The sequence below is a fragment of the Salvelinus namaycush genome, chromosome 30 (assembly GCF_016432855.1).
Source record: "Salvelinus namaycush isolate Seneca chromosome 30, SaNama_1.0, whole genome shotgun sequence".
Lineage (NCBI taxonomy): Eukaryota > Metazoa > Chordata > Actinopteri > Salmoniformes > Salmonidae > Salvelinus > Salvelinus namaycush.
The window spans coordinates 1,255,743-1,280,321 of NC_052336.1; the positions used below are offsets into that span (position 1 = coordinate 1,255,743).

Below are 24,579 nucleotides of genomic sequence, written 5' to 3' on the forward strand. Positions count from 1 at the left end.
ACAGTAGAGTGATGTAGTAATGCAGGGTGGTGGTAGGGGGAGACAGTAGAGTGATGTAGTAATGCAGGGTGGTGGTAGGGGGAGACAGTAGAGTGATGTAGTAATGCAGGGTGGTGGTAGGGGGAGACAGTAGAGTGATGTAGTAATGCAGGGTGGTGGTAGGGGGAGACAGTAGAGTGATGTAGTAATGCAGGGTGGTGGTAGGGGGAGACAGTAGAGTGATGTAGTAATGCAGGGTGGTGGTAGGGGGAGACAGTAGAGTGATGTAGTAATGCAGGGTGGTGGTAGGGGGAGACAGTAGAGTGATGTAGTAATGCAGGGTGGTGGTAGGGGGAGACAGTAGAGTGATGTAGTAATGCAGGGTGGTGGTAGGGGGAGACAGTAGAGTGATGTAGTAATGCAGGGTGGTGGTAGGGGGGAGACAGTAGAGTGATGTAGTAATGCAGGGTGGTGGTAGGGGGGAGACAGTAGAGTGATGTAGTAATGCAGGGTGGTGGTAGGGGGAGACAGTAGAGTGATGTAGTAATGCAGGGTGGTGGTAGGGGGGAGACAGTAGAGTGATGTAGTAATGCAGGGTGGTGGTAGGGGGCAGACAGTAGAGTGATGTAGTAATGCAGGGTGGTGGTAGGGGGAGACAGTAGAGTGATGTAGTAATGTAGGGTGGTGGTAGGGGGAGACAGTAGAGTGATGTAGTAATGCAGGGTGGTGGTAGGGGGAGACAGTAGAGTGATGTAGTAATGTAGGGTGGTGGTAGGGGGAGACAGTAGAGTGATGTAGTAATGCAGGGTGGTGGTAGGGGGAGACAGTAGAGTGATGTAGTAATGCAGGGTGGTGGTAGGGGGAGACAGACAGTAGAGTGATGTAGTAATGCAGGGTGGTGGTAGGGGGAGACAGTAGAGTGATGTAGTAATGCAGGGTGGTGGTAGGGGGCAGACAGTAGAGTGATGTAGTAATGCAGGGTGGTGGTAGGGGGAGACAGTAGAGTGATGTAGTAATGCAGGGTGGTGGTAGGGGGAGACAGTAGAGTGATGTAGTAATGCAGGGTGGTGGTAGGGGGAGACAGACAGTAGAGTGATGTAGTAATGCAGGGTGGTGGTAAGGGGAGACAGACAGTAGAGTGATGTAGTAATGCAGGGTGGTGGTAGGGGGAGACAGACAGTAGAGTGATGTAGTAATGCAGGGTGGTGGTACGAGGGGAGACAGTAGAGTGATGTAGTAATGCAGGGTGGTGGTAGGGGGAGACAGACAGTAGAGTGATGTAGTAATGCAGGGTGGTGGTAGGGGGAGACAGACAGTAGAGTGATGTAGTAATGCAGGGTGGTGGTACGAGGGGAGACAGTAGAGTGATGTAGTAATGCAGGGTGGTGGTAGGGGGGAGACAGACAGTAGAGTGATGTAGTAATGCAGGGTGGTGGTAGGGGGAGACAGTAGAGTGATGTAGTAATGCAGGGTGGTGGTAGGGGGGAGACAGTAGAGTGATGTAGTAATGCAGGGTGGTGGTAGGGGGAGACAGTAGAGTGATGTAGTAATGCAGGGTGGTGGTAGGGGGGAGACAGACAGTAGAGTGATGTAGTAATGCAGGGTGGTGGTAGGGGGGGACAGTAGAGTGATGTAGTAATGCAGGGTGGTGGTAGGGGGAGACAGTAGAGTGATGTAGTAATGCAGGGTGGTGGTAGGGGGAGACAGTAGAGTGATGTAGTAATGCAGGGTGGTGGTAGGGGGAGACAGTAGAGTGATGTAGTAATGCAGGGTGGTGGTAGGGGGAGACAGTAGAGTGATGTAGTAATGCAGGGTGGTGGTAGGGGGAGACAGTAGAGTGATGTAGTAATGCAGGGTGGTGGTAGGGGGGAGGACTGTGTGTGTAACATGGTCGACCTGATTTCCACAGTTTTGTCCTCAAACTGAATGTTGGACTCTACTTTTTCACTGGTCTGTGTGTCTATCTCTGTGTGTGAGTGTGTCTGTCTCTGTGTGTGTGTGTGTGTGTTTGTGTGTCTCTTTGGAAGACACTCTTCCTCCACACACACCTTGTGTATTGTGTGTGCCTATGCTGGGCTTTCTGTTCTGCTGGTAGTGTGTGTATCTAATGTCCTCTCTTCTCTCCTCCTCTGCTGCCATGCTTCAGCCTAGTGACCTGCGCAAGCATCGCAGGAAGGTAATCTAGAGACCACTGCTCTCTCTCTCTGACCTTTAACCTGCCTGCCTGCCTGCCGGTCTGTCTGCACCTTCCCAACCATAATCTGTAGTCTAGACTCTACACCCCCCTAAAATGTGACTATCCAACCCCACACTCCCCAACTTCCTCTAACCTGGACCCTTTCCTTCGGTCCCCCCCTCCCCCAACATGTGTCTCACCTCTACACTTCCCAATCACTGAGTGTCTTGAACATCCTGAAATGAACATGTCACAAAGCGACATGTTATTTTCTTCTTTCTAGGTTGAAGAACTAGTCTGTCTTCTCCACCGTCCTCCCCATCGTCTCCATACAGAGAAGGAAGAGACGCTTTTTAAAAGCTCTCCTCCTCTACCCCCTTTTCCCATTAGAAGACAGTGACTGACTGAGTGTCCCCATGTTATGTCTAGTCTGCCCAGGACGACAAGACCACAATCCAGTGTGAGACGTCTCCTCCCACCACCCCGCGCTCCATGCGCCTGCACAAGGGGGCCAGCCACACTGCCAGCCATGAGGACATCAGAGACATCCGCAGGTAGGAAGCACCTTTCTGCCTCACCAATATATGTCTGTGTTCTACAACAGCCATGTTTCTCTCTCTCCTTCTGTCGTTCTCTTATCTGTTCGTTCATTCATCCCTTCATCCCTCTGTTTCTGATCTTTCAATCTATCTATCCACATATCTCTCTGTATATCTCTTTATGCATTCATGCTCATCTCGCTCCCCCTCTCTCTCTCGCACCCCCTCTCTCTCTCGCTCCCCTTCTCTCTCTCGCTCCCCTTCTCTCTCTCGCTCCCCTTCTCTCTCTCGCTCCCCTTCTCTCTCTCGCTCCCCTTCTCTCTCTCGCTCCCCTTCTCTCTCTCGCTCCCCTTCTCTCTCTCGCTCCCCTTCTCTCTCTCGCTCCCCTTCTCTCTCTCGCTCCCCTTCTCTCTCTCGCTCCCCTTCTCTCTCTCGCTCCCCTTCTCTCTCTCGCTCCCCTTCTCTCTCTCGCTCCCCCTCTCTCTCTCGCTCCCCCTCTCTCTCTCGCTCCCCTTCTCTCTCTCTCTCTCTCGCTCCCCCTCTCTCTCTCGCTCCCCTTCTCTCTCTCTCTCTCTCGCTCCCCCTCTCTCTCTCTCTCGCTTCCCTTCTCTCTCTCTCTCTCGCTTCCCTTCTCTCTCTCTCTCTCACTTCCCTTCTCTCTCTCTCTCTCGCTTCCCTTCTCTCTCTCTCTCTCGCTTCCCTTCTCTCTCTCTCTCTCGCTTCCCTTCTCTCTCTCTCTCTCGCTTCCCTTCTCTCTCTCTCGCTCCCCTTCTCTCTCTCTCGCTCCCCTTCTCTCTCTCTCGCTCCCCCTCTCTCTCTCTCGCTCCCCTTCTCTCTCGCTCGCTCCCCTTCTCTCTCTCTCGCACCCCTTCTCTCTCTCTCTCTCGCTCCCCTTCTCTCTCTCTCTCGCTCCCCTTCTCTCTCGCTCACCTTCTCTCTCTTGCACCCCCTCTCTCTCTCGCTCCCCTTCTCTCTCTCGCTCCCCTTCTCTCTCTTGCTCCCCTTCTCTCTCGCTCCCCTTCTCTCTCTCGCTCCCCTTCTCTCTCTCGCTCCCCTTCTCTCTCTCGCTCCCCTTCTCTCTCTCGCTCCCCTTCTCTCTCTCGCTCCCCTTCTCTCTCTCGCTCCCCTTCTCTCTCTCGCTCCCCTTCTCTCTCTCGCTCCCCTTCTCTCTCTCGCTCCCCTTCTCTCTCTCGCTCCCCTTCTCTCTCTCGCTCCCCTTCTCTCTCTCGCTCCCCCTCTCTCTCTCGCTCCCCCTCTCTCTCTCGCTCCCCCTCTCTCTCTCTCTCTCTCGCTCCCCCTCTCTCTCTCGCTCCCCCTCTCTCTCTCGCTCCCCTTCTCTCTCTCTCTCTCTCTCGCTCCCCCTCTCTCTCTCTCTCTCGCTCCCCCTCTCTCTCTCTCTCTCGCTTCCCTTCTCTCTCTCTCTCTCGCTTCCCTTCTCTCTCTCTCTCTCGCTTCCCTTCTCTCTCTCTCTCTCGCTTCCCTTCTCTCTCTCTCGCTTCCCTTCTCTCTCTCTCTCTCTCTCTTCCCTTCTCTCTCTCTCTCTCTCTTCCCTTCTCTCTCTCTCTCTCTCTCTTCCCTTCTCTCTCTCTCTCTCTCTCTTCCCTTCTCTCTCTCTCGCTCCCCTTCTCTCTCTCTCGCTCCCCTTCTCTCTCTCTCGCTCCCCCTCTCTCTCTCTCGCTCCCCCTCTCTCTCTCGCTCCCCCTCTCTCTCTCTCGCTCCCCTTCTCTCTCGCTCGCTCCCCTTCTCTCTCTCTCTCTCGCACCCCTTCTCTCTCTCTCTCTCGCTCCCCTTCTCTCTCTCTCTCGCTCCCCTTCTCTCTCTCTCTCGCTCCCCTTCTCCTTATCTCCCCCTTCTCCTTATCTCTCTCTCGCCCACCTTTTCTCTCCCCTCCCTCTCCTCTTCCTCTCACCCCTCCTCTCTCTGTGTCAGTATGACCACCCTACAGGACGGACAGGGTAGTAACCCCAGCAGCAGTAACAGCAGTCAGGACTCCCTGAACAAGGCAGCCAAGAAGAAGAGCATCAAGTCCTCCATCGGGCGCCTCTTCGGCAAGAAGGAGAAGGGTCGGCCAGGCCCCCCAGGGAGCAAGGAGTCCCCTGGCAGCCAAGGTCAGTCCCCTGGCAGCCAAGGTCAGTCCCCTGGCAGCCAAGGTCAGTCCCCTGGCAGCCAAGGTCAGTCCCCTGGCAGCCAAGGTCAGTCCCCTGGCAGCCAAGGTCAGTGTTCCCCTCCCTAAAACATGCCTGCTGGGTCATGTTCATTAGGCAGCAAACAGAAGAAAACAAGCTGAAACAGGAAGGGACTACCTGCACTGACTTTAACCTCTGACCCTCCATCTCTCCTCACAGCTGGTACCCCCGAGGCAGAGACTTCTCCCCAGGATGCGCTGGGGCTGGGCAAACTAGGCGGACCCGCTGAGAAGAACAGGAAACTGCAGAAGAAGTAGGTGTTTCCACATCCTGTCACTGCTTCTGTTAGTGACGCAACGTAGATACGTCAGTAGATATTAATGGAGTGGCAGCTAGACTGGTTCCATCTAGTTAACAGTAGATATTAATGGAGTGGCAGCTAGACTGGTTCCATCTAGTTAACAGTAGATAGTACTAGTGGTAGCTAGACTGGTTCCATCTAGTTAACAGTAGATATTAATGGAGTGGCAGCTAGACTGGTTCCATCTAGTTAACAGTAGATAGTACTAGTGGTAGCTAGACTGGTTCCATCTAGTTAACAGTAGATAGTACTAGTGGTAGCTAGACTGGTTCCATCTAGTTAACAGTAGATATTAATGGAGTGGTAGCTAGACTGGTTCCATCTAGTTAACAGTAGATAGTACTAGTGGTAGCTAGACTGGTTCCATCTAGTTAACAGTAGATATTAATGGAGTGGCAGCTAGACTGGTTCCATCTAGTTAACAGTAGATAGTACTAGTGGTAGCTAGACTGGTTCCATCTAGTTAACAGTAGATATTAATGGAGTGGCAGCTAGACTGGTTCCATCTAGTTAACAGTAGATATTAATGGAGTGGCAGCTAGACTGGTTCCATCTAGTTAACAGTAGATATTAATGGAGTGGTAGCTAGACTGGTTCCATCTAGTTAACAGTAGATAGTACTAGTGGCAGCTAGACTGGTTCCATCTAGTTAACAGTAGATAGTACTAGTGGTAGCTAGACTGGTTCCATCTAGTTAACAGTAGATAGTACTAGTGGTAGCTAGACTTGTTACATCTAGTTAACAGTAGATAGTACTAGTGGTAGCTAGACTGGTTACATCTAGTTAACAGTAGATAGTACTAGTGGTAGCTAGACTGGTTACATCTAGTTAACAGTAGATAGACTGGTTCCGTCTAGTTAACAGTAGATAGTACTAGTGGTAGCTAGACTGGTTCCATCTAGTTAACAGTAGATAGTACTAGTGGTAGCTAGACTGGTTCCATCTAGTTAACAGTAGATAGACTGGTTCCGTCTAGTTAACAGTAGATAGTACTAGTGGCAGCTAGACTGGTTCCATCTAGTTAACAGTAGATAGTACTAGTGGTAGCTAGACTGGTTCCATCTAGTTAACAGTAGATAGTACTAGTGGTAGCTAGACTGGTTCCATCTAGTTAACAGTAGATAGACTGGTTCCGTCTAGTTAACAGTAGATAGTACTAGTGGTAGCTAGACTGGTTCCATCTAGTTAACAGTAGATAGTACTAGTGGTAGCTAGACTGGTTCCATCTAGTCAACAGTAGAGGGTACTAGTGGTAGCTAGACTGGTTCCATCTAGTTAACAGTAGATAGTACTAGTGGCAGCTAGACTGGTTCCATCTAGTTAACAGTAGATAGTACTAGTGGTAGCTAGACTGGTTCCATCTAGTTAACAGTAGATATTAATGGAGTGGCAGCTAGACTGGTTCCATCTAGTTAACAGTAGATATTAATGGAGTGGTAGCTAGACTGGTTCCATCTAGTTAACAGTAGATAGTACTAGTGGCAGCTAGACTGGTTCCATCTAGTTAACAGTAGATAGTACTAGTGGCAGCTAGACTGGTTCCATTTGGTTAACAGTAGATAGTACTAGTGGTAGCTAGACTGGTTCCATCTAGTTAACAGTAGATAGTACTAGTGGTAGCTAGACTTGTTACATCTAGTTAACAGTAGATAGTACTAGTGGTAGCTAGACTGGTTACATCTAGTTAACAGTAGATAGTACTAGTGGTAGCTAGACTGGTTACATCTAGTTAACAGTAGATAGACTGGTTCCGTCTAGTTAACAGTAGATAGTACTAGTGGCAGCTAGACTGGTTCCATCTAGTTAACAGTAGATAGTACTAGTGGTAGCTAGCCTGGTTCCATCTAGTTAACAGTAGATAGTACTAGTGGTAGCTAGACTGGTTCCATCTAGTTAACAGTAGATAGACTGGTTCCGTCTAGTTAACAGTAGATAGTACTAGTGGTAGCTAGACTGGTTCCATCTAGTTAACAGTAGATAGTACTAGTGGTAGCTAGACTGGTTCCATCTAGTCAACAGTAGAGGGTACTAGTGGTAGCTAGACTGGTTCCATCTAGTTAACAGTAGATAGTACTAGTGGCAGCTAGACTGGTTCCATCTAGTTAACAGTAGATAGTACTAGTGGTAGATAGACTGGTTCCATCTAGTTAACAGTAGATAGACTGGTTCCATCTAGTTAACAGTAGATAGTACTAGTGGTAGCTAGACTGGTTCCATCTAGTTAACAGTAGATAGTACTAGTGGTAGCTAGACTGGTTCCATCTAGTTAACAGTAGATATTAATGGAGTGGCAGCTAGTCTGGTTCCATCTAGTTAACAGTAGATAGTACTAGTGGTACCTAGACTGGTTCCATCTAGTCAACAGTAGATAGTACTAGTGGTAGCTAGACTGGTTCCATCTAGTTAACAGTAGATAGTACTAGTGGTAGCTAGACTGGTTCCGTCTAGTTAACAGTAGATAGTACTAGTGGTAGATAGACTGGTTCCATCTAGTTAACAGTAGATAGTACTAGTGGCAGCTAGACTGGTTCCGTCTAGTTAACAGTAGATAGTACTAGTGGTAGATAGACTGGTTCCATCTAGTTAACAGTAGATAGTACTAGTGGCAGCTAGACTGGTTCCATCTAGTTAACAGTAGATAGTACTAGTGGTAGCTAGACTGGTTCCATCTAGTCAACAGTAGATAGTAATGGAGTGGTAGATAGACTGGTTCCATCTAGTCAACAGTAGATAGTACTAGTGGTAGATAGACTGGTTCCATCTAGTTAACAGTAGATAGTACTAGTGGCAGCTAGACTGGTTCCATCTAGTTAACAGTAGATATTAATGGAGTGGCAGCTAGACTGGTTCCATCTAGTTAACAGTAGATAGTACTTGTGGTAGATAGACTGGTTCCATCTAGTTAACAGTAGATATTAATGGAGTGGTAGCTAGACTGGTTCCATCTAGTTAACAGTAGATAGTACTAGTGGCAGCTAGACTGGTTCCATCTAGTTAACAGTAGATAGACTGGTTCCATCTAGTTAACAGTAGATAGTACTAGTGGTAGCTAGACTGGTTCCATCTAGTTAACAGTAGATAGACTGGTTCCATCTAGTTAACAGTAGATAGACTGGTTCCATCTAGTTAACAGTAGATAGACTGGTTCCATCTAGTTAACAGTAGATAGTACTAGTGGTAGCTAGACTGGTTCCATCTAGTTAACAGTAGATATTAATGGAGTGGCAGCTAGACTGGTTCCATCTAGTTAACAGTAGATATTAATGGAGTGGCAGCTAGACTGGTTCCATCTAGTTAACAGTAGATAGTACTAGTGGTACCTAGACTGGTTCCATCTAGTTAACAGTAGATATTAATGGAGTGGCAGCTAGACTGGTTCCATCTAGTTAACAGTAGATAGTACTAGTGGTAGCTAGACTGGTTCCATCTAGTTAACAGTAGATAGTACTAGTGGTAGCTAGACTGGTTCCATCTAGTTAACAGTAGATAGTACTAGTGGTAGCTAGACTGGTTCCATCTAGTTAACAGTAGATAGTACTAGTGGTAGCTAGACTGGTTCCATCTAGTTAACAGTAGATAGTACTAGTGGTAGATAGACTGGTTCCATCTAGTTAACAGTAGATAGTACTAGTGGTAGCTAGACTGGTTCCATCTAGTTAACAGTAGATAGTACTAGTGGTAGATAGACTGGTTCCATCTAGTTAACAGTAGATAGACTGGTTCCATCTAGTTAACAGTAGATAGTACTAGTGGTAGCTAGACTGGTTCCATCTAGTTAACAGTAGATAGTACTAGTGGTAGCTAGACTGGTTCCATCTAGTTAACAGTAGATAGTACTAGTGGTAGCTAGACTGGTTCCATCTAGTTAACTTCTCTAGGGTACATGAGACGGAAGCGTTCCACCTCTTCAACAGCCAGTGAAACTGCAGGGCGCCAAATTCAAATACAGAAATACTCATTATAACAATTCAGAAAACAAAACATATTTTATATAGGTTTAAAGATTAACTTCTTTTGAATCCAACCACGGTGTCAGATTTAAAAAATGCTTTACAGCGAAAGCATACCTTACGATTATTTGAGAACATAGCCCAGCAGACAAATCATTACAAACAGTAACCAGCCAAGTAGAAGAGTTACACAAGTCAGAAATAGAGATAGAATTAATCCCTTACCTTTGATGATCTTCATATGGTTGCACTCAGCAGACATTCATTTACTCAAATGTTCCTTTTGTTCGATAAAGTCTCTTTATATCCAAAAACCTCCGTTTTGTTCGCGCGTTTTCTTCAGTAATCCACAGGCTCAAATGCAGTCAAAACAGGCAGGTAAAAAATCTAAATTGTATCCATAAAGTTCATAGAAACATGTCAAACTATGTTTATATTCAATCCTCAGGTTGTTTTTAGCCTAAATAATCGATAATATTTCAACCGGACAATAACGTCGTCAATATAAAAGGTAAACAAGAAAGGCACTCTCTCGGTCGTGCGCATGAAAAAGCTCTGTGACACTCATTCCGACTGCTCTTACTTCCTCATTTTTCAGAATACAAGCCTTAAACAATTTCTAAAGACTGTTGACATCTAGTGGAAGGCATATGAACTGCAATTTGAGTCCTAAGTCAATGGATACTGTAATGGCATTGAATAGAAAACTACAAAACCAACAAAAATAACTACTTCCTGAATGGATTTTTCTCAGGTCTTCGCTGTTATACTCACAGACACTATTTTAACAGTTTTGGAAACTTTAGAGTGTTTTCTATCCAAATCTACCAGTTATATGCATATCATATCTTCTGGGCCCGAGTAGCAGGCAGTTTAATTTGGGCATGCTTTTCATCCAAAATTCCGAATGCTGCCCCCTACCCTAGAGAAGTTAACAGTAGATAATACTAGTGGTAGCTAGACTTGTTCTGTCTAGTTAACAGTAGATAGTACTAGTGGTAGCTAGACTTGTTCCGTCTAGTTAACAGTAGATAGACTGGTTCCGTCTAGTCCCCGCCCCCGCCCGTCCCGTCCACACAAACTCGATCTCCCATCATACAATTCACTGCAACTCCTCAGCCACACTGCCAGGATGTGATTTTCCAAGGGACAGTTTCCCGGACTCCTATTAATGAATGCTTGTTAGTCCAGGGGTAGACTCTATCTGTGTCCGGGAAACCAGCCCTATGCGTTTGTACAGCTTCATGCTTCTAGTTCAGGTTGATATGATGCAGTGTGTCAGCCAGGCTTCCATTTCACATTCATTCATTTTTCTGAACTAATGTCCCCCTTTTTTCTTTAAGTAATCAAGGGGTGACTTGATCATAGCTGTATAACTTTCAAATATGCATAAAGGCGGTTGAATTAGTTTTGTGTTTTTAAGCGATCATTTAATGACACTTTTGATCGATCTACGTTAGTTTGATACAGTCAAAGCTTGGTTCTCATTGGCCATCGCCACCAGGAGTCCAAGCTTGGTTCTCATTGGCCATCGCCACCAGGAGTCCAAGCTTGGTTCTCAATGGCCATCGCCACCAGGAGTCCAAGCTTGGTTCTCAATGGCCATCGCCACCAGGAGTCCAAGCTTGGTTCTCATTGGCCATCGCCACCAGGAGTCCAAGCTTGGTTCTCATTGGCCATCGCCACCAGGAGTCCAAGCTTGGTTCTCATTGGCCATCGCCACCAGGAGTCCAAGCTTGGTTCTCATTGGCCATCGCCACCAGGAGCTCTCCTATGCCTAGTTTGTTATTTTTAATTGGCTTCAGTTCTTTTTATTTAGTTGATTCTGACTCTTATTTCATCCCTCTCTCATTCCATCTGTAGTCCAAAGACAGGGTGAGTCATCTCCTCCATGTTGCTTGTTGCTTTGCCCTCTTTTACTCCAAACAGTTGGCTTCATGCTGCCCTCCCCAGCTCTCCTCAGATCTGATGTGTTTTCCTCACTGCTATACCTACAGTACCATCTCAACTAACAGGAATGTGTCTACCTGCCGTTTTTACAAAGCTTTCTCTGAGCCTCTTCCGGTGTTAACTAAAGTAACCCTGAACTTATCAGGGTTGGTGTCAATTCCAGTCAATTCAGAAAGTAAACTCAATTCCAAAATGTCCTAATTTGAAAGCATGGTAGAGAATTGGAATTTCAGTGTACTTCCTCAATTCAAATTTTATTTTGTCACGTGTTTCGTAAACATGAGACTAACAGGTGTAGACTAACAACCCTGGAAGTTACCACTAAGACACTGAGTCAGTCTTGCCAGGTTTCTGGTCAGATACTAGTGGGATCTTTCCACTGCTAACAGGTTATTGCAATGCTGCTATTAGAATGAAGTAGTGGATGGTGCCATCTTGTGGAACAAAATATTACACCAAAAAATAGACCAACATACTATCTGAAGGTTTTTTCCATGTATTTTGTTGCATGTATTCTGTCCTCTACTGACTGTTGTCTTATGGATGCATTCTAACTAACACACGTTTTCCCCTAGTATTGAACCGTTGTGAGAACTCCATTTCCCATGATGCCCTTAGTCTGTTGGCCACAAAGATACTGGTTATGTAACAGTGGCTTGGCATAAAGGTGGTCTCCTTCTTGACTCAAGGAACATGAGTCTTCCACCAAATGTCTTCATTTAAATGGGACTCCTGCCAAGCTTTGAAGTGGTCACCAGCCTTTAAACTTCTGACCTGTTTACCTGGCCAGAATGTTCTGGAAATTATCTGGGGTTGCTCTTTCTCTCTCTCTCTCTCCCTCTCCCTCGCTCTCTCTAGGTCTGACCTGCCGCAGGGTTAAAATCCTCAGCTTTCTCTCTGTTTTACCTCGGCATGTATACAACAGTGTGTGTGTGAGGTACTGTGTTTTCATGGTGTTCAGGTTGAGGTGTGTGTGTATATGGTGAAACGGGCTCTCTCTCTGTGCGTGTGTGTGTGTGTGTGTGTGTGTGTGTGTGTGTGTCTCTAACCATGTGTGTTGTTTTAGGCATGAGTTGCTGGAGGAGGCTCGCAGGCAGAGTCTTCCCTTCGCCCAGTGGGATGGCCCTACTGTAGTGGTCTGGCTGGAGGTGAGACACCCTCACACACTCTCATATGTACACACACACACACAACAAAAACGATCATGTGCACACACATTCAAAACACAAAAATAACCCAATCCTGTCCTCTTTCTCCTGTCCCCTCTGCCCTCCCCTGCCACCTCTGTCCCCTCCCCTCCCCTGCCATCCTCTGTCCCCTCCCCTGCCATCCTCTGTCCTCTCTCTGCCACCTCTGTCCCCTCCCCTGCCATCCTCTGTCCTCTCTCTGCCACCTCTGTCCCCTCCCCTGCCATCCTCTGTCCTCTCTCTGCCACCTCTGTCCCCTCCCCTGCCATCCTCTGTCCCCTCCCCTGCCATCCTCTGTCCCCTCCCCTGGCATCCTCTGCCACCTCTGTCCCCTCCCCTGCCATCCTCTGCCACCTCTGTCCCCTCCCCTGCCATCCTCTGTCCCCTCCCCTGCCATCCTCTGTCCCCTCCCCTGCCATCCTCTGTCCCCTCCCCTGCCATCCTCTGCCACCTCTGTCCCATCTCTGTCCTCTCTCTGCCACCTCTGTTCCCTCTCTGTCCTCTCTCTGCCACCTCTGTTCCCTCTCTGTCCTCCTCTGCCTCCTCTGTAGCTGTGGGTGGGTATGCCAGCCTGGTACGTGGCGGCGTGTCGTGCCAATGTGAAGAGCGGTGCCATCATGTCTGCCCTGTCGGACACAGAGATCCAGAGGGAGATTGGCATCAGTAACCCCCTCCACCGCCTCAAACTGAGACTGGCCATCCAGGAGATCATGTCTCTCACCTCCCCCTCTGCCCCCCCGACCTCCAGAACCGTAAGAGAGAGACTCACACACACACACACACACACACACACGACAACACACACTAACACACGTGACGCGTACACACACACACCAAAGATACTGGTAGCTCCAAAATGAAGACCGTCCAAAGAAGTCCAGTGCAGCCGTGGACCCTGGAGGACCCTGCCCTCTTCTTCCTCTCTTCACCACCTGATTGGAGCATGCTACTGTCACTCCTCTAACCAGCTAATAGTGTTTCTCACTGTAACCTTTCCACCAATCAGAGTTCACGGAGCATCACTCACTCACAAGGACTGCCCTGATTGGGGCCTCTCTCTCTCTCTGTCTCTGTCTCTCTCTCTGTCTCTCTCTGTCTCTCTCTCTCTCTCTCTCTCTCTCTCTCTCTCTCTCTCTCTCTCTCTCTCTCTCTCTCTGTCTCTCTGTCTCTCTGTCTCTCTCTCTGTCTCTCTCTCTGTCTCTCTCTCTCTCTCTCTGTCTCTCTCTCTCTCTCTCTGTCTCTCTCTCTCTGAATCATGTGATAATAACAATGCTGTTTGGTCTTCTTATTTTCCCTCCTCCCTCTCCTCTCCCTCCTCCTCCCTCTGTTCTTAAAATAAACATTTCCTCACACCCTCTCTTCACTCTCCTCTCTCTCTTTACTCTCCTCCTCCCTCTCCTCTCCCTCCTCCCTCTCTTCACTCTCCTCCTCCCTCTCCTCTCCCTCCTCCCTCTCTTCACTCCTCTCCTCTCCCTCCTCCTCCCTCTCTTCACTCCTCTCCTCTCCTCTCCCTCCTCCTCCCTCTGTTCTTAATATAAACAAATCCTCACACCCTCTCCTCCCTCTCTTCACTCTCCTCCCTTTCCTCTCCCTCATCCCTCTCCTCTCCCTTCTCCTCCCTCTCTTCACTCTCCTCCTCCCTCTGTTCTTAATATAAACAAATCCTCACACCCTCTCCTCTCCCTTCTCCTCCCTCTCTTCATCCTCCTCCTCCCTCTCCTCTCCCTCCTCCTTTTCCTCTCACACGCTTGCATCACTGGTGACTCTTGGGGTTGTCACATGATCAGTCCACGGGGAACGTGTGGGTCACACACGAAGAGTTGGAGTGCCTTGCGGCCACGCCCTCCACGGTTAGTCTCCCCAAGCCATTGGGCAGTCACTGACGCAGGCGACTGGTAGTGATCTGGTTGGTAGTTGGGTGTTACTCCCTGTGTCTACTTTTCTCACGGTCCTGTTTGTCCATGTCTGTATCTTGGTTTGGGCTTTTGGTGTCAGTACGTGTGTTTTTTGTGTGTCTGTCAGTTTGGTTGAAGGCTAAGTTCAGCACATACTTAGCTTTTGAACAGAAATGACTGGTTAACATTAGATTTGTCTTGTCTTTATGTACAGTGCCTTGCAAAAGTATTCATCCCCCTTGGCGTTTTTCCAATTTTGTTGCATTACAACCTGTAATTTAAATAGATTTTTATTTGGCTTTCATGTAATGGACATAAACAAAATAGTCCAAATTGGTGAAGTGAAATGAAAAAAATAACATGTTTCAATTTTTTTAATGTTTAATTAAATGGAAAAGTGGTGCAAGGAGCTCTCCAAACAGGTCAGGGACAAAGTTGTGGAGAAGTACAGATCAGGGTTGGGCTATAAAAAAATATCAGAAACTTTGAACATCCCACGGAGCACCATTAAATCCATTATTAAAAAATGGAAAGGATATGGCACCACAACAAACCTGCCAAGAGAGGGCCGCCCACCAAAACTCACAGGCCAGGCAAGGAGGGCATTAATCAGAGAGGGAACAAAGAGACCAAAGATAACCCTGAAGGAGCTGCAAAGCTCCACAGCGGAGATTGGAGTAGCTGTCCATAGCACCACTTTAAGCCGTACACTGCACAGAGCTGGGCTTTACGGAGGTGGCCATAAAAAAGCTATTGCTTAAAGAATAAAATAAGCAAACATGTTTGGTGTTCGCCAAAAGAGGGAGACTCCCAAAACATATGGAAGAAGGTACTCTGGTCAGATGAGACTAAAATTTAGCCTTTTGGCCATCAAGGAAAATGCTGTCTGGCGCAAACCCTACACCTCATCACCCCGAGAGCACCATCCCCACAGTGAAGCATGGTGGTGGCAGCATGCTGTGGGGATGTTTTTCATCAGCAGGGACTGGGAAACTGGTCAGAATAGAAGGAATGATTGATGGCGCTAAATACAGGGAAATTCTTGAGGGAAACCTGTTTGTCTTCCAGAGATTTCAGACTGGAACAAAGGTTCACCTTCCAGCAGGACAATGATCCTAAGCATACTGCTAAAGCAACACTCAAGTGGTTTAAGGGGAAACATTTAAATGTCTTGGAATGGCCTAGTCAAAGCCCAGACCTCAATCCAATTGAGAATCTGTATGACTTAAAGATTGCTGTACACCAGCGGAACCCATCCAACTTGAAGGAGCTGAAGCAGTTTTGCCTTGAACAATGGGCAAAAATCCCAGTGGCTAGATGTGCCAAGCTTATAGAGACATACCCCATGAGACTTGCAGCTGTAATTGCTGCAAAAGATGGCTCTACAAAGTGTTGACTTTGGGGTGGTGAATAGTTATGCACGCTCAAGTTTTCAGTTTTTTGTTTGTCTTATTTCTTGTTTGTTTCACAAGAAAAAATATTTTGCATCTTCAAAGTGGTGGGCATGTTATGTAAATCAAATGATATAAACCCCAAAAAAATCAATTTTAATTCCAGGTTGTAAGGCAACAAAGTAGGAAAAATGCCAAAGGGGTGAATATTTTCGCACGCCACTGTACGTCAAGTTATAAAACTATTTCATTTAAACACTTTTGCTCAATGCTATATTTACAGTCCTGTTTCAACCTGGGATTTACAAATACATGTGGTACAATGGATGCTTCAACAGGTCAAATAGCGGTATTAGATATTAAAATGAATTCTAGATCAATCCCAGGTTCATTGAGAACAGGATGCTAATGTAGCCTAAAGCATGAGCTGTTGGTTGCATGTCCAGTTTCTAGTTGAGTTGTCTTAACATTAACACTGGTTAAGTAGCATGTTGATGTTGAGCTGCCGAACCCAGCACTGCCACAGTCACTAACTCTAACCTGCTTCTCTTCTCTCACCATGCTAACCATGCTAACAACAGGAGGATGACGAGGGCAGCTGGGCCCAGGTTTGCACACCCCTGTCTGTCTCTTTTCTCTGGCTGTGGTAGACCACGAGGACATGTCACCTTATTTCAGTTGGACAGTTTAGCTCTTACGTTGGACAGATGGTTGTTGGACTATTTCTAAATTGTTTCAGTTGGACAGATGTTTGTTTCAGTTGGACTATTTCTAAATGGTTTCAGTTGGACAGATGTTTGTTTCAGTTGGACTATTTCTAAATGGTTTCAGTTGGACTATTTCTAAATGGTTTCAGTTGGACAGATGGTTGTTTCAGTTGGACTATTTCTAAATGGTTTCAGTTGGACAGATGTTTGTTTCAGTTGGACTATTTCTAAATGGTTTCAGTAGGACAGATGGTTGTTTCAGTTGGACTATTTCTAAATGGTTTCAGTTGGACTATTTCTAAATGGTTTCAGTTGGACAGATGTTTGTTTCAGTTGGACTATTTCTAAATGGTTTCAGTAGGACAGATGTTTGTTTCAGTTGGACTATTTCTAAATGGTTTCAGTTGGACTATTTCTAAATGGTTTCAGTTGGACAGATGTTTGTTTCAGTTGGACTATTTCTAAATGGTTTCAGTTTGACAGATGTTTGTTTCAGTTGGACTATTTCTAAATGGTTTCAGTTGGACTATTTCTAAATGGTTTCAGTTGGACTATTTCTAAATGGTTTCAGTTGGACAGATGTTTGTTTCAGTTGGACTATTTCTAAATGGTTTCAGTAGGACAGATGGTTGTTTCAGTTGGACTATTTCTAAATGGTTTCAGTTGGACAGATGTTTGTTTCAGTTTGACTATTTCTAAATGGTTTCAGTTGGACAGATGGTTGTTTCAGTAGGACTATTTCTAAATGGTTTCAGTTGGACAGATGTTTGTTTCAGTTGGACTATTTCTAAATGGTTTCAGTAGGACAGATGTTTGTTTCAGTTGGACTATTTCTAAATGGTTTCAGTTGGACAGATGGTTGTTTCAGTTGGACTATTTCTAAATGGTTTCAGTAGGACAGATGGTTGTTTCAGTTGGACAATTTCTAAATGGTTTCAGTTGGACAGATGGTTGTTTCAGTTGGACTATTTCTAAATGGTTTCAGTAGGACAGATGTTTGTTTCAGTTTGACTATTTCTAAATGGTTTCAGTTGGACAGATGTTTGTTTTGTTTCCTTGCACGGATGCTCTGATAACAGTATGGCTCTTGGTCTCCGTTACTTTAGTCAGATGCACATTTAACCTAAATGCAAATCTGGAGGTATCGGAGACGGAGGATGTTGCAGCTAAAATAAAGTACTTATACACATAGTGATATGGCTTCTCCATCAAACTCTTGTGGTGGCAGACAGACATTGACTGTTTAGAAGCCACAGTCAGGACAGGAGAGATTTATTAGAAGCCTCTGCTGTTTAGAAGTTGTTTACAGTTGGGATACTTCCTATCAAAACACAAATCAGTTTAGTTCTTTGACCTCCCACCTATCAGAGCATAGATCAGTTGAGTTCTCTGACCTCCTACCAATCAGAACACCAATCAATCTAGTTCTGACATCGCACCTATCAAAACACCAATCATTCTAGTTCTGACATCCCACCTATCAGAACACATCAGTTTAGTTCTCTGACCTCCCTCCAATCAGAACACCAATCAGTTTAGTTCTCTCATTGGCCCTAGTTCTGATCTGTGGTTGTAGCTGCTCTTAAACCTGCTGTAACTTGCACACAAACATGAACGTACAGACACATGCACTCAACATTTTAATGTGGTGATTTCCATCACTTTCCCACCTAGCCTTTTTCTTGTTGTAATGGCCTGATGGCCTTTCATAGCGATGGTAGCCATCCCCCACTAACTTTTGACTCTTCTATAGACTCCAAACACAGTCTGACCTAGCCCCTGTCCCTCCCTCCACAGACGCTGGCGTATGGAGACATGAACCATGAGTGGATTGGTAACGAGTGGCTGCCCAGCCTGGGTCTGCCCCAGTACCGGTCCTACTTTATGGAGTCCCTGGTAGATGCACGCATGCTGGACCACCTCACTAAAAAGGACATGAGGGGACAACTTAAAATGGTGGACAGTTTCCACAGGTAAAAGCCTTAAAATGGTGGACAGTTTCCACAGGTAAAAAGCTCAATGGTGGACAGTTTCCACAGCTAAAAAGGCAAAATGGTGGACAGCTTCCACAGGTAAAAGGCTGAAAATGGTGGACAGCTTCCACAGGTAAAAAGCTCAAAATGGTGGACCGTTTCCACAGGTATTAGGAACCAAAATGGTTTACAGTTTCTATAGGTAAGGGCCGAAATAAATGGTGGACAGTTTCCACTATTAAGGGCCAAAATGGTGCCATGGACAACTAGGGACGTTCATTTTGTTTCTGTCTAAATGTTTAACCAGTCAATGTGTCTGTGTAACAGGAACAGTTTCCAGTGTGGGGTGATGTGTCTGAGGAGACTGAACTACGACAGGAAGGAGCTGGAGAGAAGGCGTGACGAGACCCAGCTGGAGCTGCAAGGTAACAGCTGGGATAACGGTGAGAGAAAATGACAGTCAACCGAAGGGAGAAATGACCACACTGTTCAGATTCACTCATCATTTAGTTAGCTAAGATAATAACGCTATGGGAGAATCTGAAGTGTCAGCTACGCTATGCTAATAACGCTATGGGAGAATCTGAAGTGTCAGCAACGCTAAGCTAATAACGCTATGGGAGAATCTGAAATGTCAGCTACGCTAAGCTAATAACACAATGGGAGAATCTGAAGTGTCAGCAACGCTAAGCTAATAATGCTATGGGAGAATCTGAAGTGTCAGCAACGCTAAGCTAATAACACAATGGGAGAATCTGAAGTGTCAGCAACGCTAAGCTAATAATGCTATGGGAGAATCTGAAATGTCAGCTACGCTAAGCTAATAACACAATGGGAGAATCTGAAGTGTCAACAACGCTAAGCTAATAACACAATGGGAGAATCTGAAGTGTCAGCAACGCTAAGCTAATAATGCTATGGGAGAATCTGAAGTGTCAGCAACGCTAAGCTAATAACGCTATGGGAGAATCTGGTGTCAGCAACGCTAAGCTAATAACGCTATGGGAGAATCTGGTGTCAGCTAAGCTAATAACACTATGGGAGAATCTGAAGTGTCAACAACGCTAAGCTAATAACACTATGGGAGAATCTGAAGTGTCAACAACGCTAAGCTAATAACGCTATGGGAGAATCTGAAGTGTCAACAACGCTAAGCTAATAACACTATGGGAGAATCTGAAGTGTCAACAACGCTAAGATAATAACGCTATGGGAGAATCTGAAGTGTCAGCAACGCTAAGATAATAACGCTATGGGAGAATCTGAAGTGTCAGCAACGCTAAGATAATAACGCTATGGGAGAATCTGAAGTGTCAACAACGCTAAGATAATAACTCAATAACTCAATTTCCTCCGGATTTATTTCCTGATCATATCAACGTTTTTCTAATACATAGAGGAATAATTCCCAGCTCTACTACACTGGGGGGCAGGGAGGGGGCAGGCTAACAAAATGTCAACTTCATTTCAGTCCTTCCTGATTTTATTTTTCACAGAGGAATTATTTTGACTGTCTCTTTGGATGTGTTCCCTGATCATTCTCCAAACGTTTCTGTACCAACTGGTTACCATTTGTGTACCCTGATCATTCTCCAAACGTTTCTGTACCAACTGGTTACCATTTGTGTACCCTGATCATTCTCCAAACGTTTCTGTACCAACTGGTTACCATTTGTGTACCCTGATCATTCTCCAAACGTTTCTGTACCAACTGGTTACCATTTGTGTTCCCTGATCATTCTCCAAACGTTTCTGTACCAACTGGTTACCATGTGTGTACCCTGATCATTCTCTAAACGTTTTTGTACCAACTGGTTACCATTTGTGTTCCCTGATCATTCTCCAAACGTTTCTGTACCAACTGGTTACCATTTGTGTTCCCTGATCATTCTCCAAACGTTTCTGTACCAACTGGTTACCATTTGTGTACCCTGATCATTCCCCGAACGTTTCTGTACCAACTGGTTACCAGTTGTGTACCCTGATCATTCCCCAAACGTTTCTGTACCAACTGGTTACCATTTGTGTACCCTGAGCAGACGTGCTGGTGTGGAGCAACGAGCGTGTGATCAGCTGGGTACAGGCCATGGGGCTGAAGGAGTACAGTAACAACCTGCTGGAGAGCGGCGTGCACGGAGCCCTGCTGGCCCTGGATGAAACCTTCGACCACAACGCCCTGGCCCTGCTGCTGCAGATACCCACCCAGAACACACAGGTACACACACACACACACACACACACACACACACACACACACACACACACGCACACACACACTACCAGCATTGGTGGGTGGCTGTGAACCACCCTGGCAGTCAAACAGCGCTCCCAGCTGAGAAGTCAGCTCTTGTCGCCTCCGCTCTGAAGAGAGAGGAGACACACTCATTCGTCTACTGTCTGTCTCTCCCTCCTTCCTGTGTTGCAGGCGAGAGCAGCTCTGGAGAGTGAGTACAACAGTCTACTGGCCATCGGTACAGAGAGGAGACTGGATGAGGTGAGACACACACATATGATGGACCACACACACACTTTCTAAAGCTCACTCACTCACACACACACTCACACACACACTTTCTAAAGCGTTCACACTCACACACACTTTCTAAAGCGTTCACACTCACACACACTTTCTAAAGCACTCCTCCATGTATATCCACATCCTTATCTCCTTCCTGCTTCCTTGTCTCTCTGAATCTCTTCCAGGAGGATGATAACAACTTCCGGCGCGCCCCCTCCTGGAGGAAGAAGTTCCGGCCCAAAGACGCACGGGGGACGTCCCCGGGCTCAGCCGACACCCTGCCCGCCAACTTCAGACTGACCAATAGCAACGCAGCGTCCCCCTCCATGCAGCCAAAAAGGAGCCCCATGGACGGTAGGACAAGGGGTTGGGTCCATGGGGAATGAGGGCTCATAGTGGTCTGTGTGTTATTAGGCATGGCATTGCTGCGGCTTTATCTCTGTCTTGTTACGGGAGAAGTTAAGGAGACCTTACACAATATGCTTTCAACAATGGTTGAGTGTTTTCCCTGCTTTAGTGTGTGTGGGTGTGTTATGCTGGAGATTGTGAGTGACTAACAGCATGTTTCTGCATGTGGTTTTGCTGTGGGGATGCAGGGAGTCAGTCTGCAATACAGAGGCTGGACACTGCCACAGTCAGGACATACTCCTGCTAACACCACACAGTAAGTTGACACACACACACACTTCACAGTGGATCTCTTCTGTTCAAGCAGCTTCTTGTGCCTCTGCTTTCTTGGCTATATTAACGCATGTCTACGCTCCTCCTCTCCTCTTTCTCTCCTCCTCTATTCTGTCATCTTCATCTGCTGCTTCTCTGTCTCTCTCTCTTTCTGTCTGTCTCTGTCTGCCTCTCTGTCTCTCTCTCTGTCTGCCTCTCTCGACCTCTCTCTCTACCTCTCTGTCTCTCTCTCTCTCTCCTCTTAGTTGATCCTCATTATTTCTATAGGTGACTGCTGGTTGGAGGATGAGGGGTGTGAGTTTCCCCCCATCAGGAGCAGCTGCTGACCCTGCAAGGACACTTCGCACAGAGTTTTATTGTTATCGCAGAGATAAAATAACTAGCAACCACGTCACCAATCTCAGTACTAGAGGGCCCATGTCCTAGATGTATCAATCTTTATTGTTCTATTTATGTTAGCAAGCTGGTGGGACATTTCAATGGTTTTAGGTTTGTTATGTATCTATCTGTTACTTCAGCCCTCTCTCCCACCTAAATGGAAATATCCCTCTTTTCTAAAACTGTTCCAACGGTGTCCTTATCAAGGTTAACTCTCAGATGTAACTGAATGTTTTTACACGGTCTGGAGTTTGTATATTTATATCGACAGACATTATCTAATCATTTTATATATATATATATATATATATATATATATTCCTGATCTTGTATTGACAAGATGTATGTTTTTATTTCTCTGTCCTCTGTTGTTTTTAATCATTGAACTGATGATCAAGTGACTTTAATAAGTGACTTTCTAACTGAATTGGACCCCATTTCCCTTCTCCCCCAGCCTCTTGTTATCTTCAAGCGTATCCATGGTGATTATTTGTAAATGCAGCTCTTTTAGGACAATGAGGATATGTGAATATCAGAAATATTGCTGGAGTTCTGACTGACATTGTTTCACAAACTGCTACAACGCTGTGGTCGCTAAGCACCGGGCGGACCGTAGCCACAAGGCCCTAGGTAACTGTGACGACAGGTGACACGTGAAACAACTCTCTTTCTCTTTGTTCTTTCCTGTGAAACCAAACCTGTAGAAAGACTGAAACAAAAGCCATAAACAGTAGTGAAGACCAGGGCTTTTTTCAGATGCATCGCTTGGTAAGAGACCGTTCCACTGTGTAGGATCTCCAATTCTCCAGTCAACCTCGCATGCCCAAACTCTCCATTCCTCTTTCCCTCCTTCTCCTCATCCCTCTCTTTTCCCTGCCTTCCCCTGGAGCGCGCTAACGTGAGCCAGACGCGTGTGAAGATCAACTCGCGTGTACCTGAGCCGAAAGCGTGGCGGCTCTACTATCGACGGACCAAGTCCACTGTGGCCTAAACTGATCCCAGCGACTAGCTACTCACCCGAGGCGGAGCGATCCACCCACAAACCATTTAACCAACACTTTATAATACGGAGACTTCTAATCAAGCCTGATGGGGGTTCTTTATACTACGGAGACTTCTAATCAAGCCTGATGGGGGTTTTTCTTACCTCCTTTCGCTGGCTGTCTTATTTATTCGTCACCCCCGTCGTGTTTGTTGCTTTCTCCGTTTGATTTTTAGAAGTTGCCATTTTTTAAAGCTGTTTCTGAGTGTTTTAACACAGGTTGCTGTGGCAATACTTTTTCAAGACAGATAATGTCACGGAAGCGAAGACTTCCTTTCCACCCTACATTAGTTGTGTTATTCCCTTTGTGATTTAGTCATTTTATAATGCACAATGCAAATGCTGATTATTATTTTATTTTTTATCTCCAGTTTTCCCTATTTGTATTCTCCTGCTCTGGTAACAAAATGATGTACAGTCTGAGTACTTAACTATTTTATCACAGTATTATTTATGGATTACTTTCAATAAAATACTGAAACTTATTTTCCACTGCCAATAAAAAGCTTAAGTCTTTGTGTTTTTAATGCATCTCTTGCCTTTACAGTCATGTTAAAAAGCAGGTGTTGAGACTAGAAACACCTTCCAGTGACTCGTTTGGGGCTTGTACAGTTGTACACCACTGTATGTCCTGACGAGGGGAATGCTAACTTTGATTACACACGAAGAGGAAGAGAATACAGAAACATTGTCATTTGTGGCTCACAGGGTTGAAATATTCTGGTAACTTTCCTTAAATGTACCATGTTTTCCAGAAATCATGGTTGGAGGATTCTGGATTTCTTGTTTATTTCTGGGAATTTGAGGAAAGTTACTGGGATTTTACAACCCTGGTTGCTCAGCTGGCGCTTGCAATGCTTTGGATTCAGCATTGTCAACTTTTTGGGGGGAAATTATATTTGTCAAGGAAATGTAGATTTTTGAGCCATATGTTTGCAGCCCGCTTCTCAAAGCCCTCGTGAATTTCCCAGTGAACATGAAAGTAACGAGTGACCGATGATCATTTATAACTGCAATGAGCTGTCATCAAGATCTCTTTCTGCGGTTAAAAAGTACATCTAGTGGCAAGTTATGTGGTCATAACTTTTGTTCAGTACAGCTTAAAATAGTCATTTAGCTTCATCCACAGTGTTTCAAATGAATTGCTCTATTAAACGACTGCATTGTTTAATGGTGGAAAATAAAATCATTTTTCCTCTTCAGTTCTTTGTACCAGTTTGAGACCTGTAGTTATTGTTTGGGCTTAACCTTCCTACTGAACAATTCATGACACCTTCAGTTCTTTGTACCAGTTTGACACCTGTAGTTATTGTTTGGGCTTAACCTTCCTACTGAACAATTCATGACACCTTCAGTTCTGTTCCAAACCTAGCAGGAAGAATGTCTGAGCCATTGCATGGTGCTTCAATTGTAAAAGACAAGTTGACATGATTTCACAAATAACGAGCCTGTTCTCGTGTGACTGGTCTTTATTTATTATTCAAATGTAATTTGATTTTCAAGATACAGTGTAATGTATATTAACACTTAACATGGAATAGCTATTGTTCCGTTTTAAAATGTGTCCAGTGTCCAGGTTTGTATCTGTTGCAGTATGTATATAAAAGAACTGTGCAATAAAAACAATTACCCGGTATCATTGTCCGGAAGACACATTTCAGTTGAATGCATTTCAGTTGTACAGGTGTCCCCCTCTTCTTTCTCTAAATGGTTAGTAAAGCAAAC

At 45.7% G+C, this 24,579-nt stretch overlaps 1 protein-coding gene across 1 annotated transcript in view; it reads left to right on the plus strand.

Moving 5' to 3' along the window:
- The window catches only part of LOC120024755 (liprin-alpha-1-like), an 88,506-nt gene extending 65,136 nt beyond the window's left edge, over positions 1 to 23,370 (plus strand). Inside the window, exons 17-28 of the mRNA XM_038969040.1 lie at positions 2,585 to 2,709; positions 4,624 to 4,802; positions 5,040 to 5,133; positions 12,149 to 12,230; positions 12,821 to 13,021; positions 18,060 to 18,235; positions 18,563 to 18,660; positions 20,275 to 20,450; positions 20,661 to 20,729; positions 20,939 to 21,107; positions 21,350 to 21,417; positions 21,680 to 23,370. Of these exons, the coding sequence (XP_038824968.1) occupies positions 2,585 to 2,709; positions 4,624 to 4,802; positions 5,040 to 5,133; positions 12,149 to 12,230; positions 12,821 to 13,021; positions 18,060 to 18,235; positions 18,563 to 18,660; positions 20,275 to 20,450; positions 20,661 to 20,729; positions 20,939 to 21,107; positions 21,350 to 21,408 (1,428 nt within the window). The 3' untranslated portion in view covers positions 21,409 to 21,417; positions 21,680 to 23,370. The remainder of the gene's footprint in view (positions 1 to 2,584; positions 2,710 to 4,623; positions 4,803 to 5,039; positions 5,134 to 12,148; positions 12,231 to 12,820; positions 13,022 to 18,059; positions 18,236 to 18,562; positions 18,661 to 20,274; positions 20,451 to 20,660; positions 20,730 to 20,938; positions 21,108 to 21,349; positions 21,418 to 21,679) is intronic.
- The last annotated feature ends 1,209 nt before the right edge of the window (positions 23,371 to 24,579 follow it).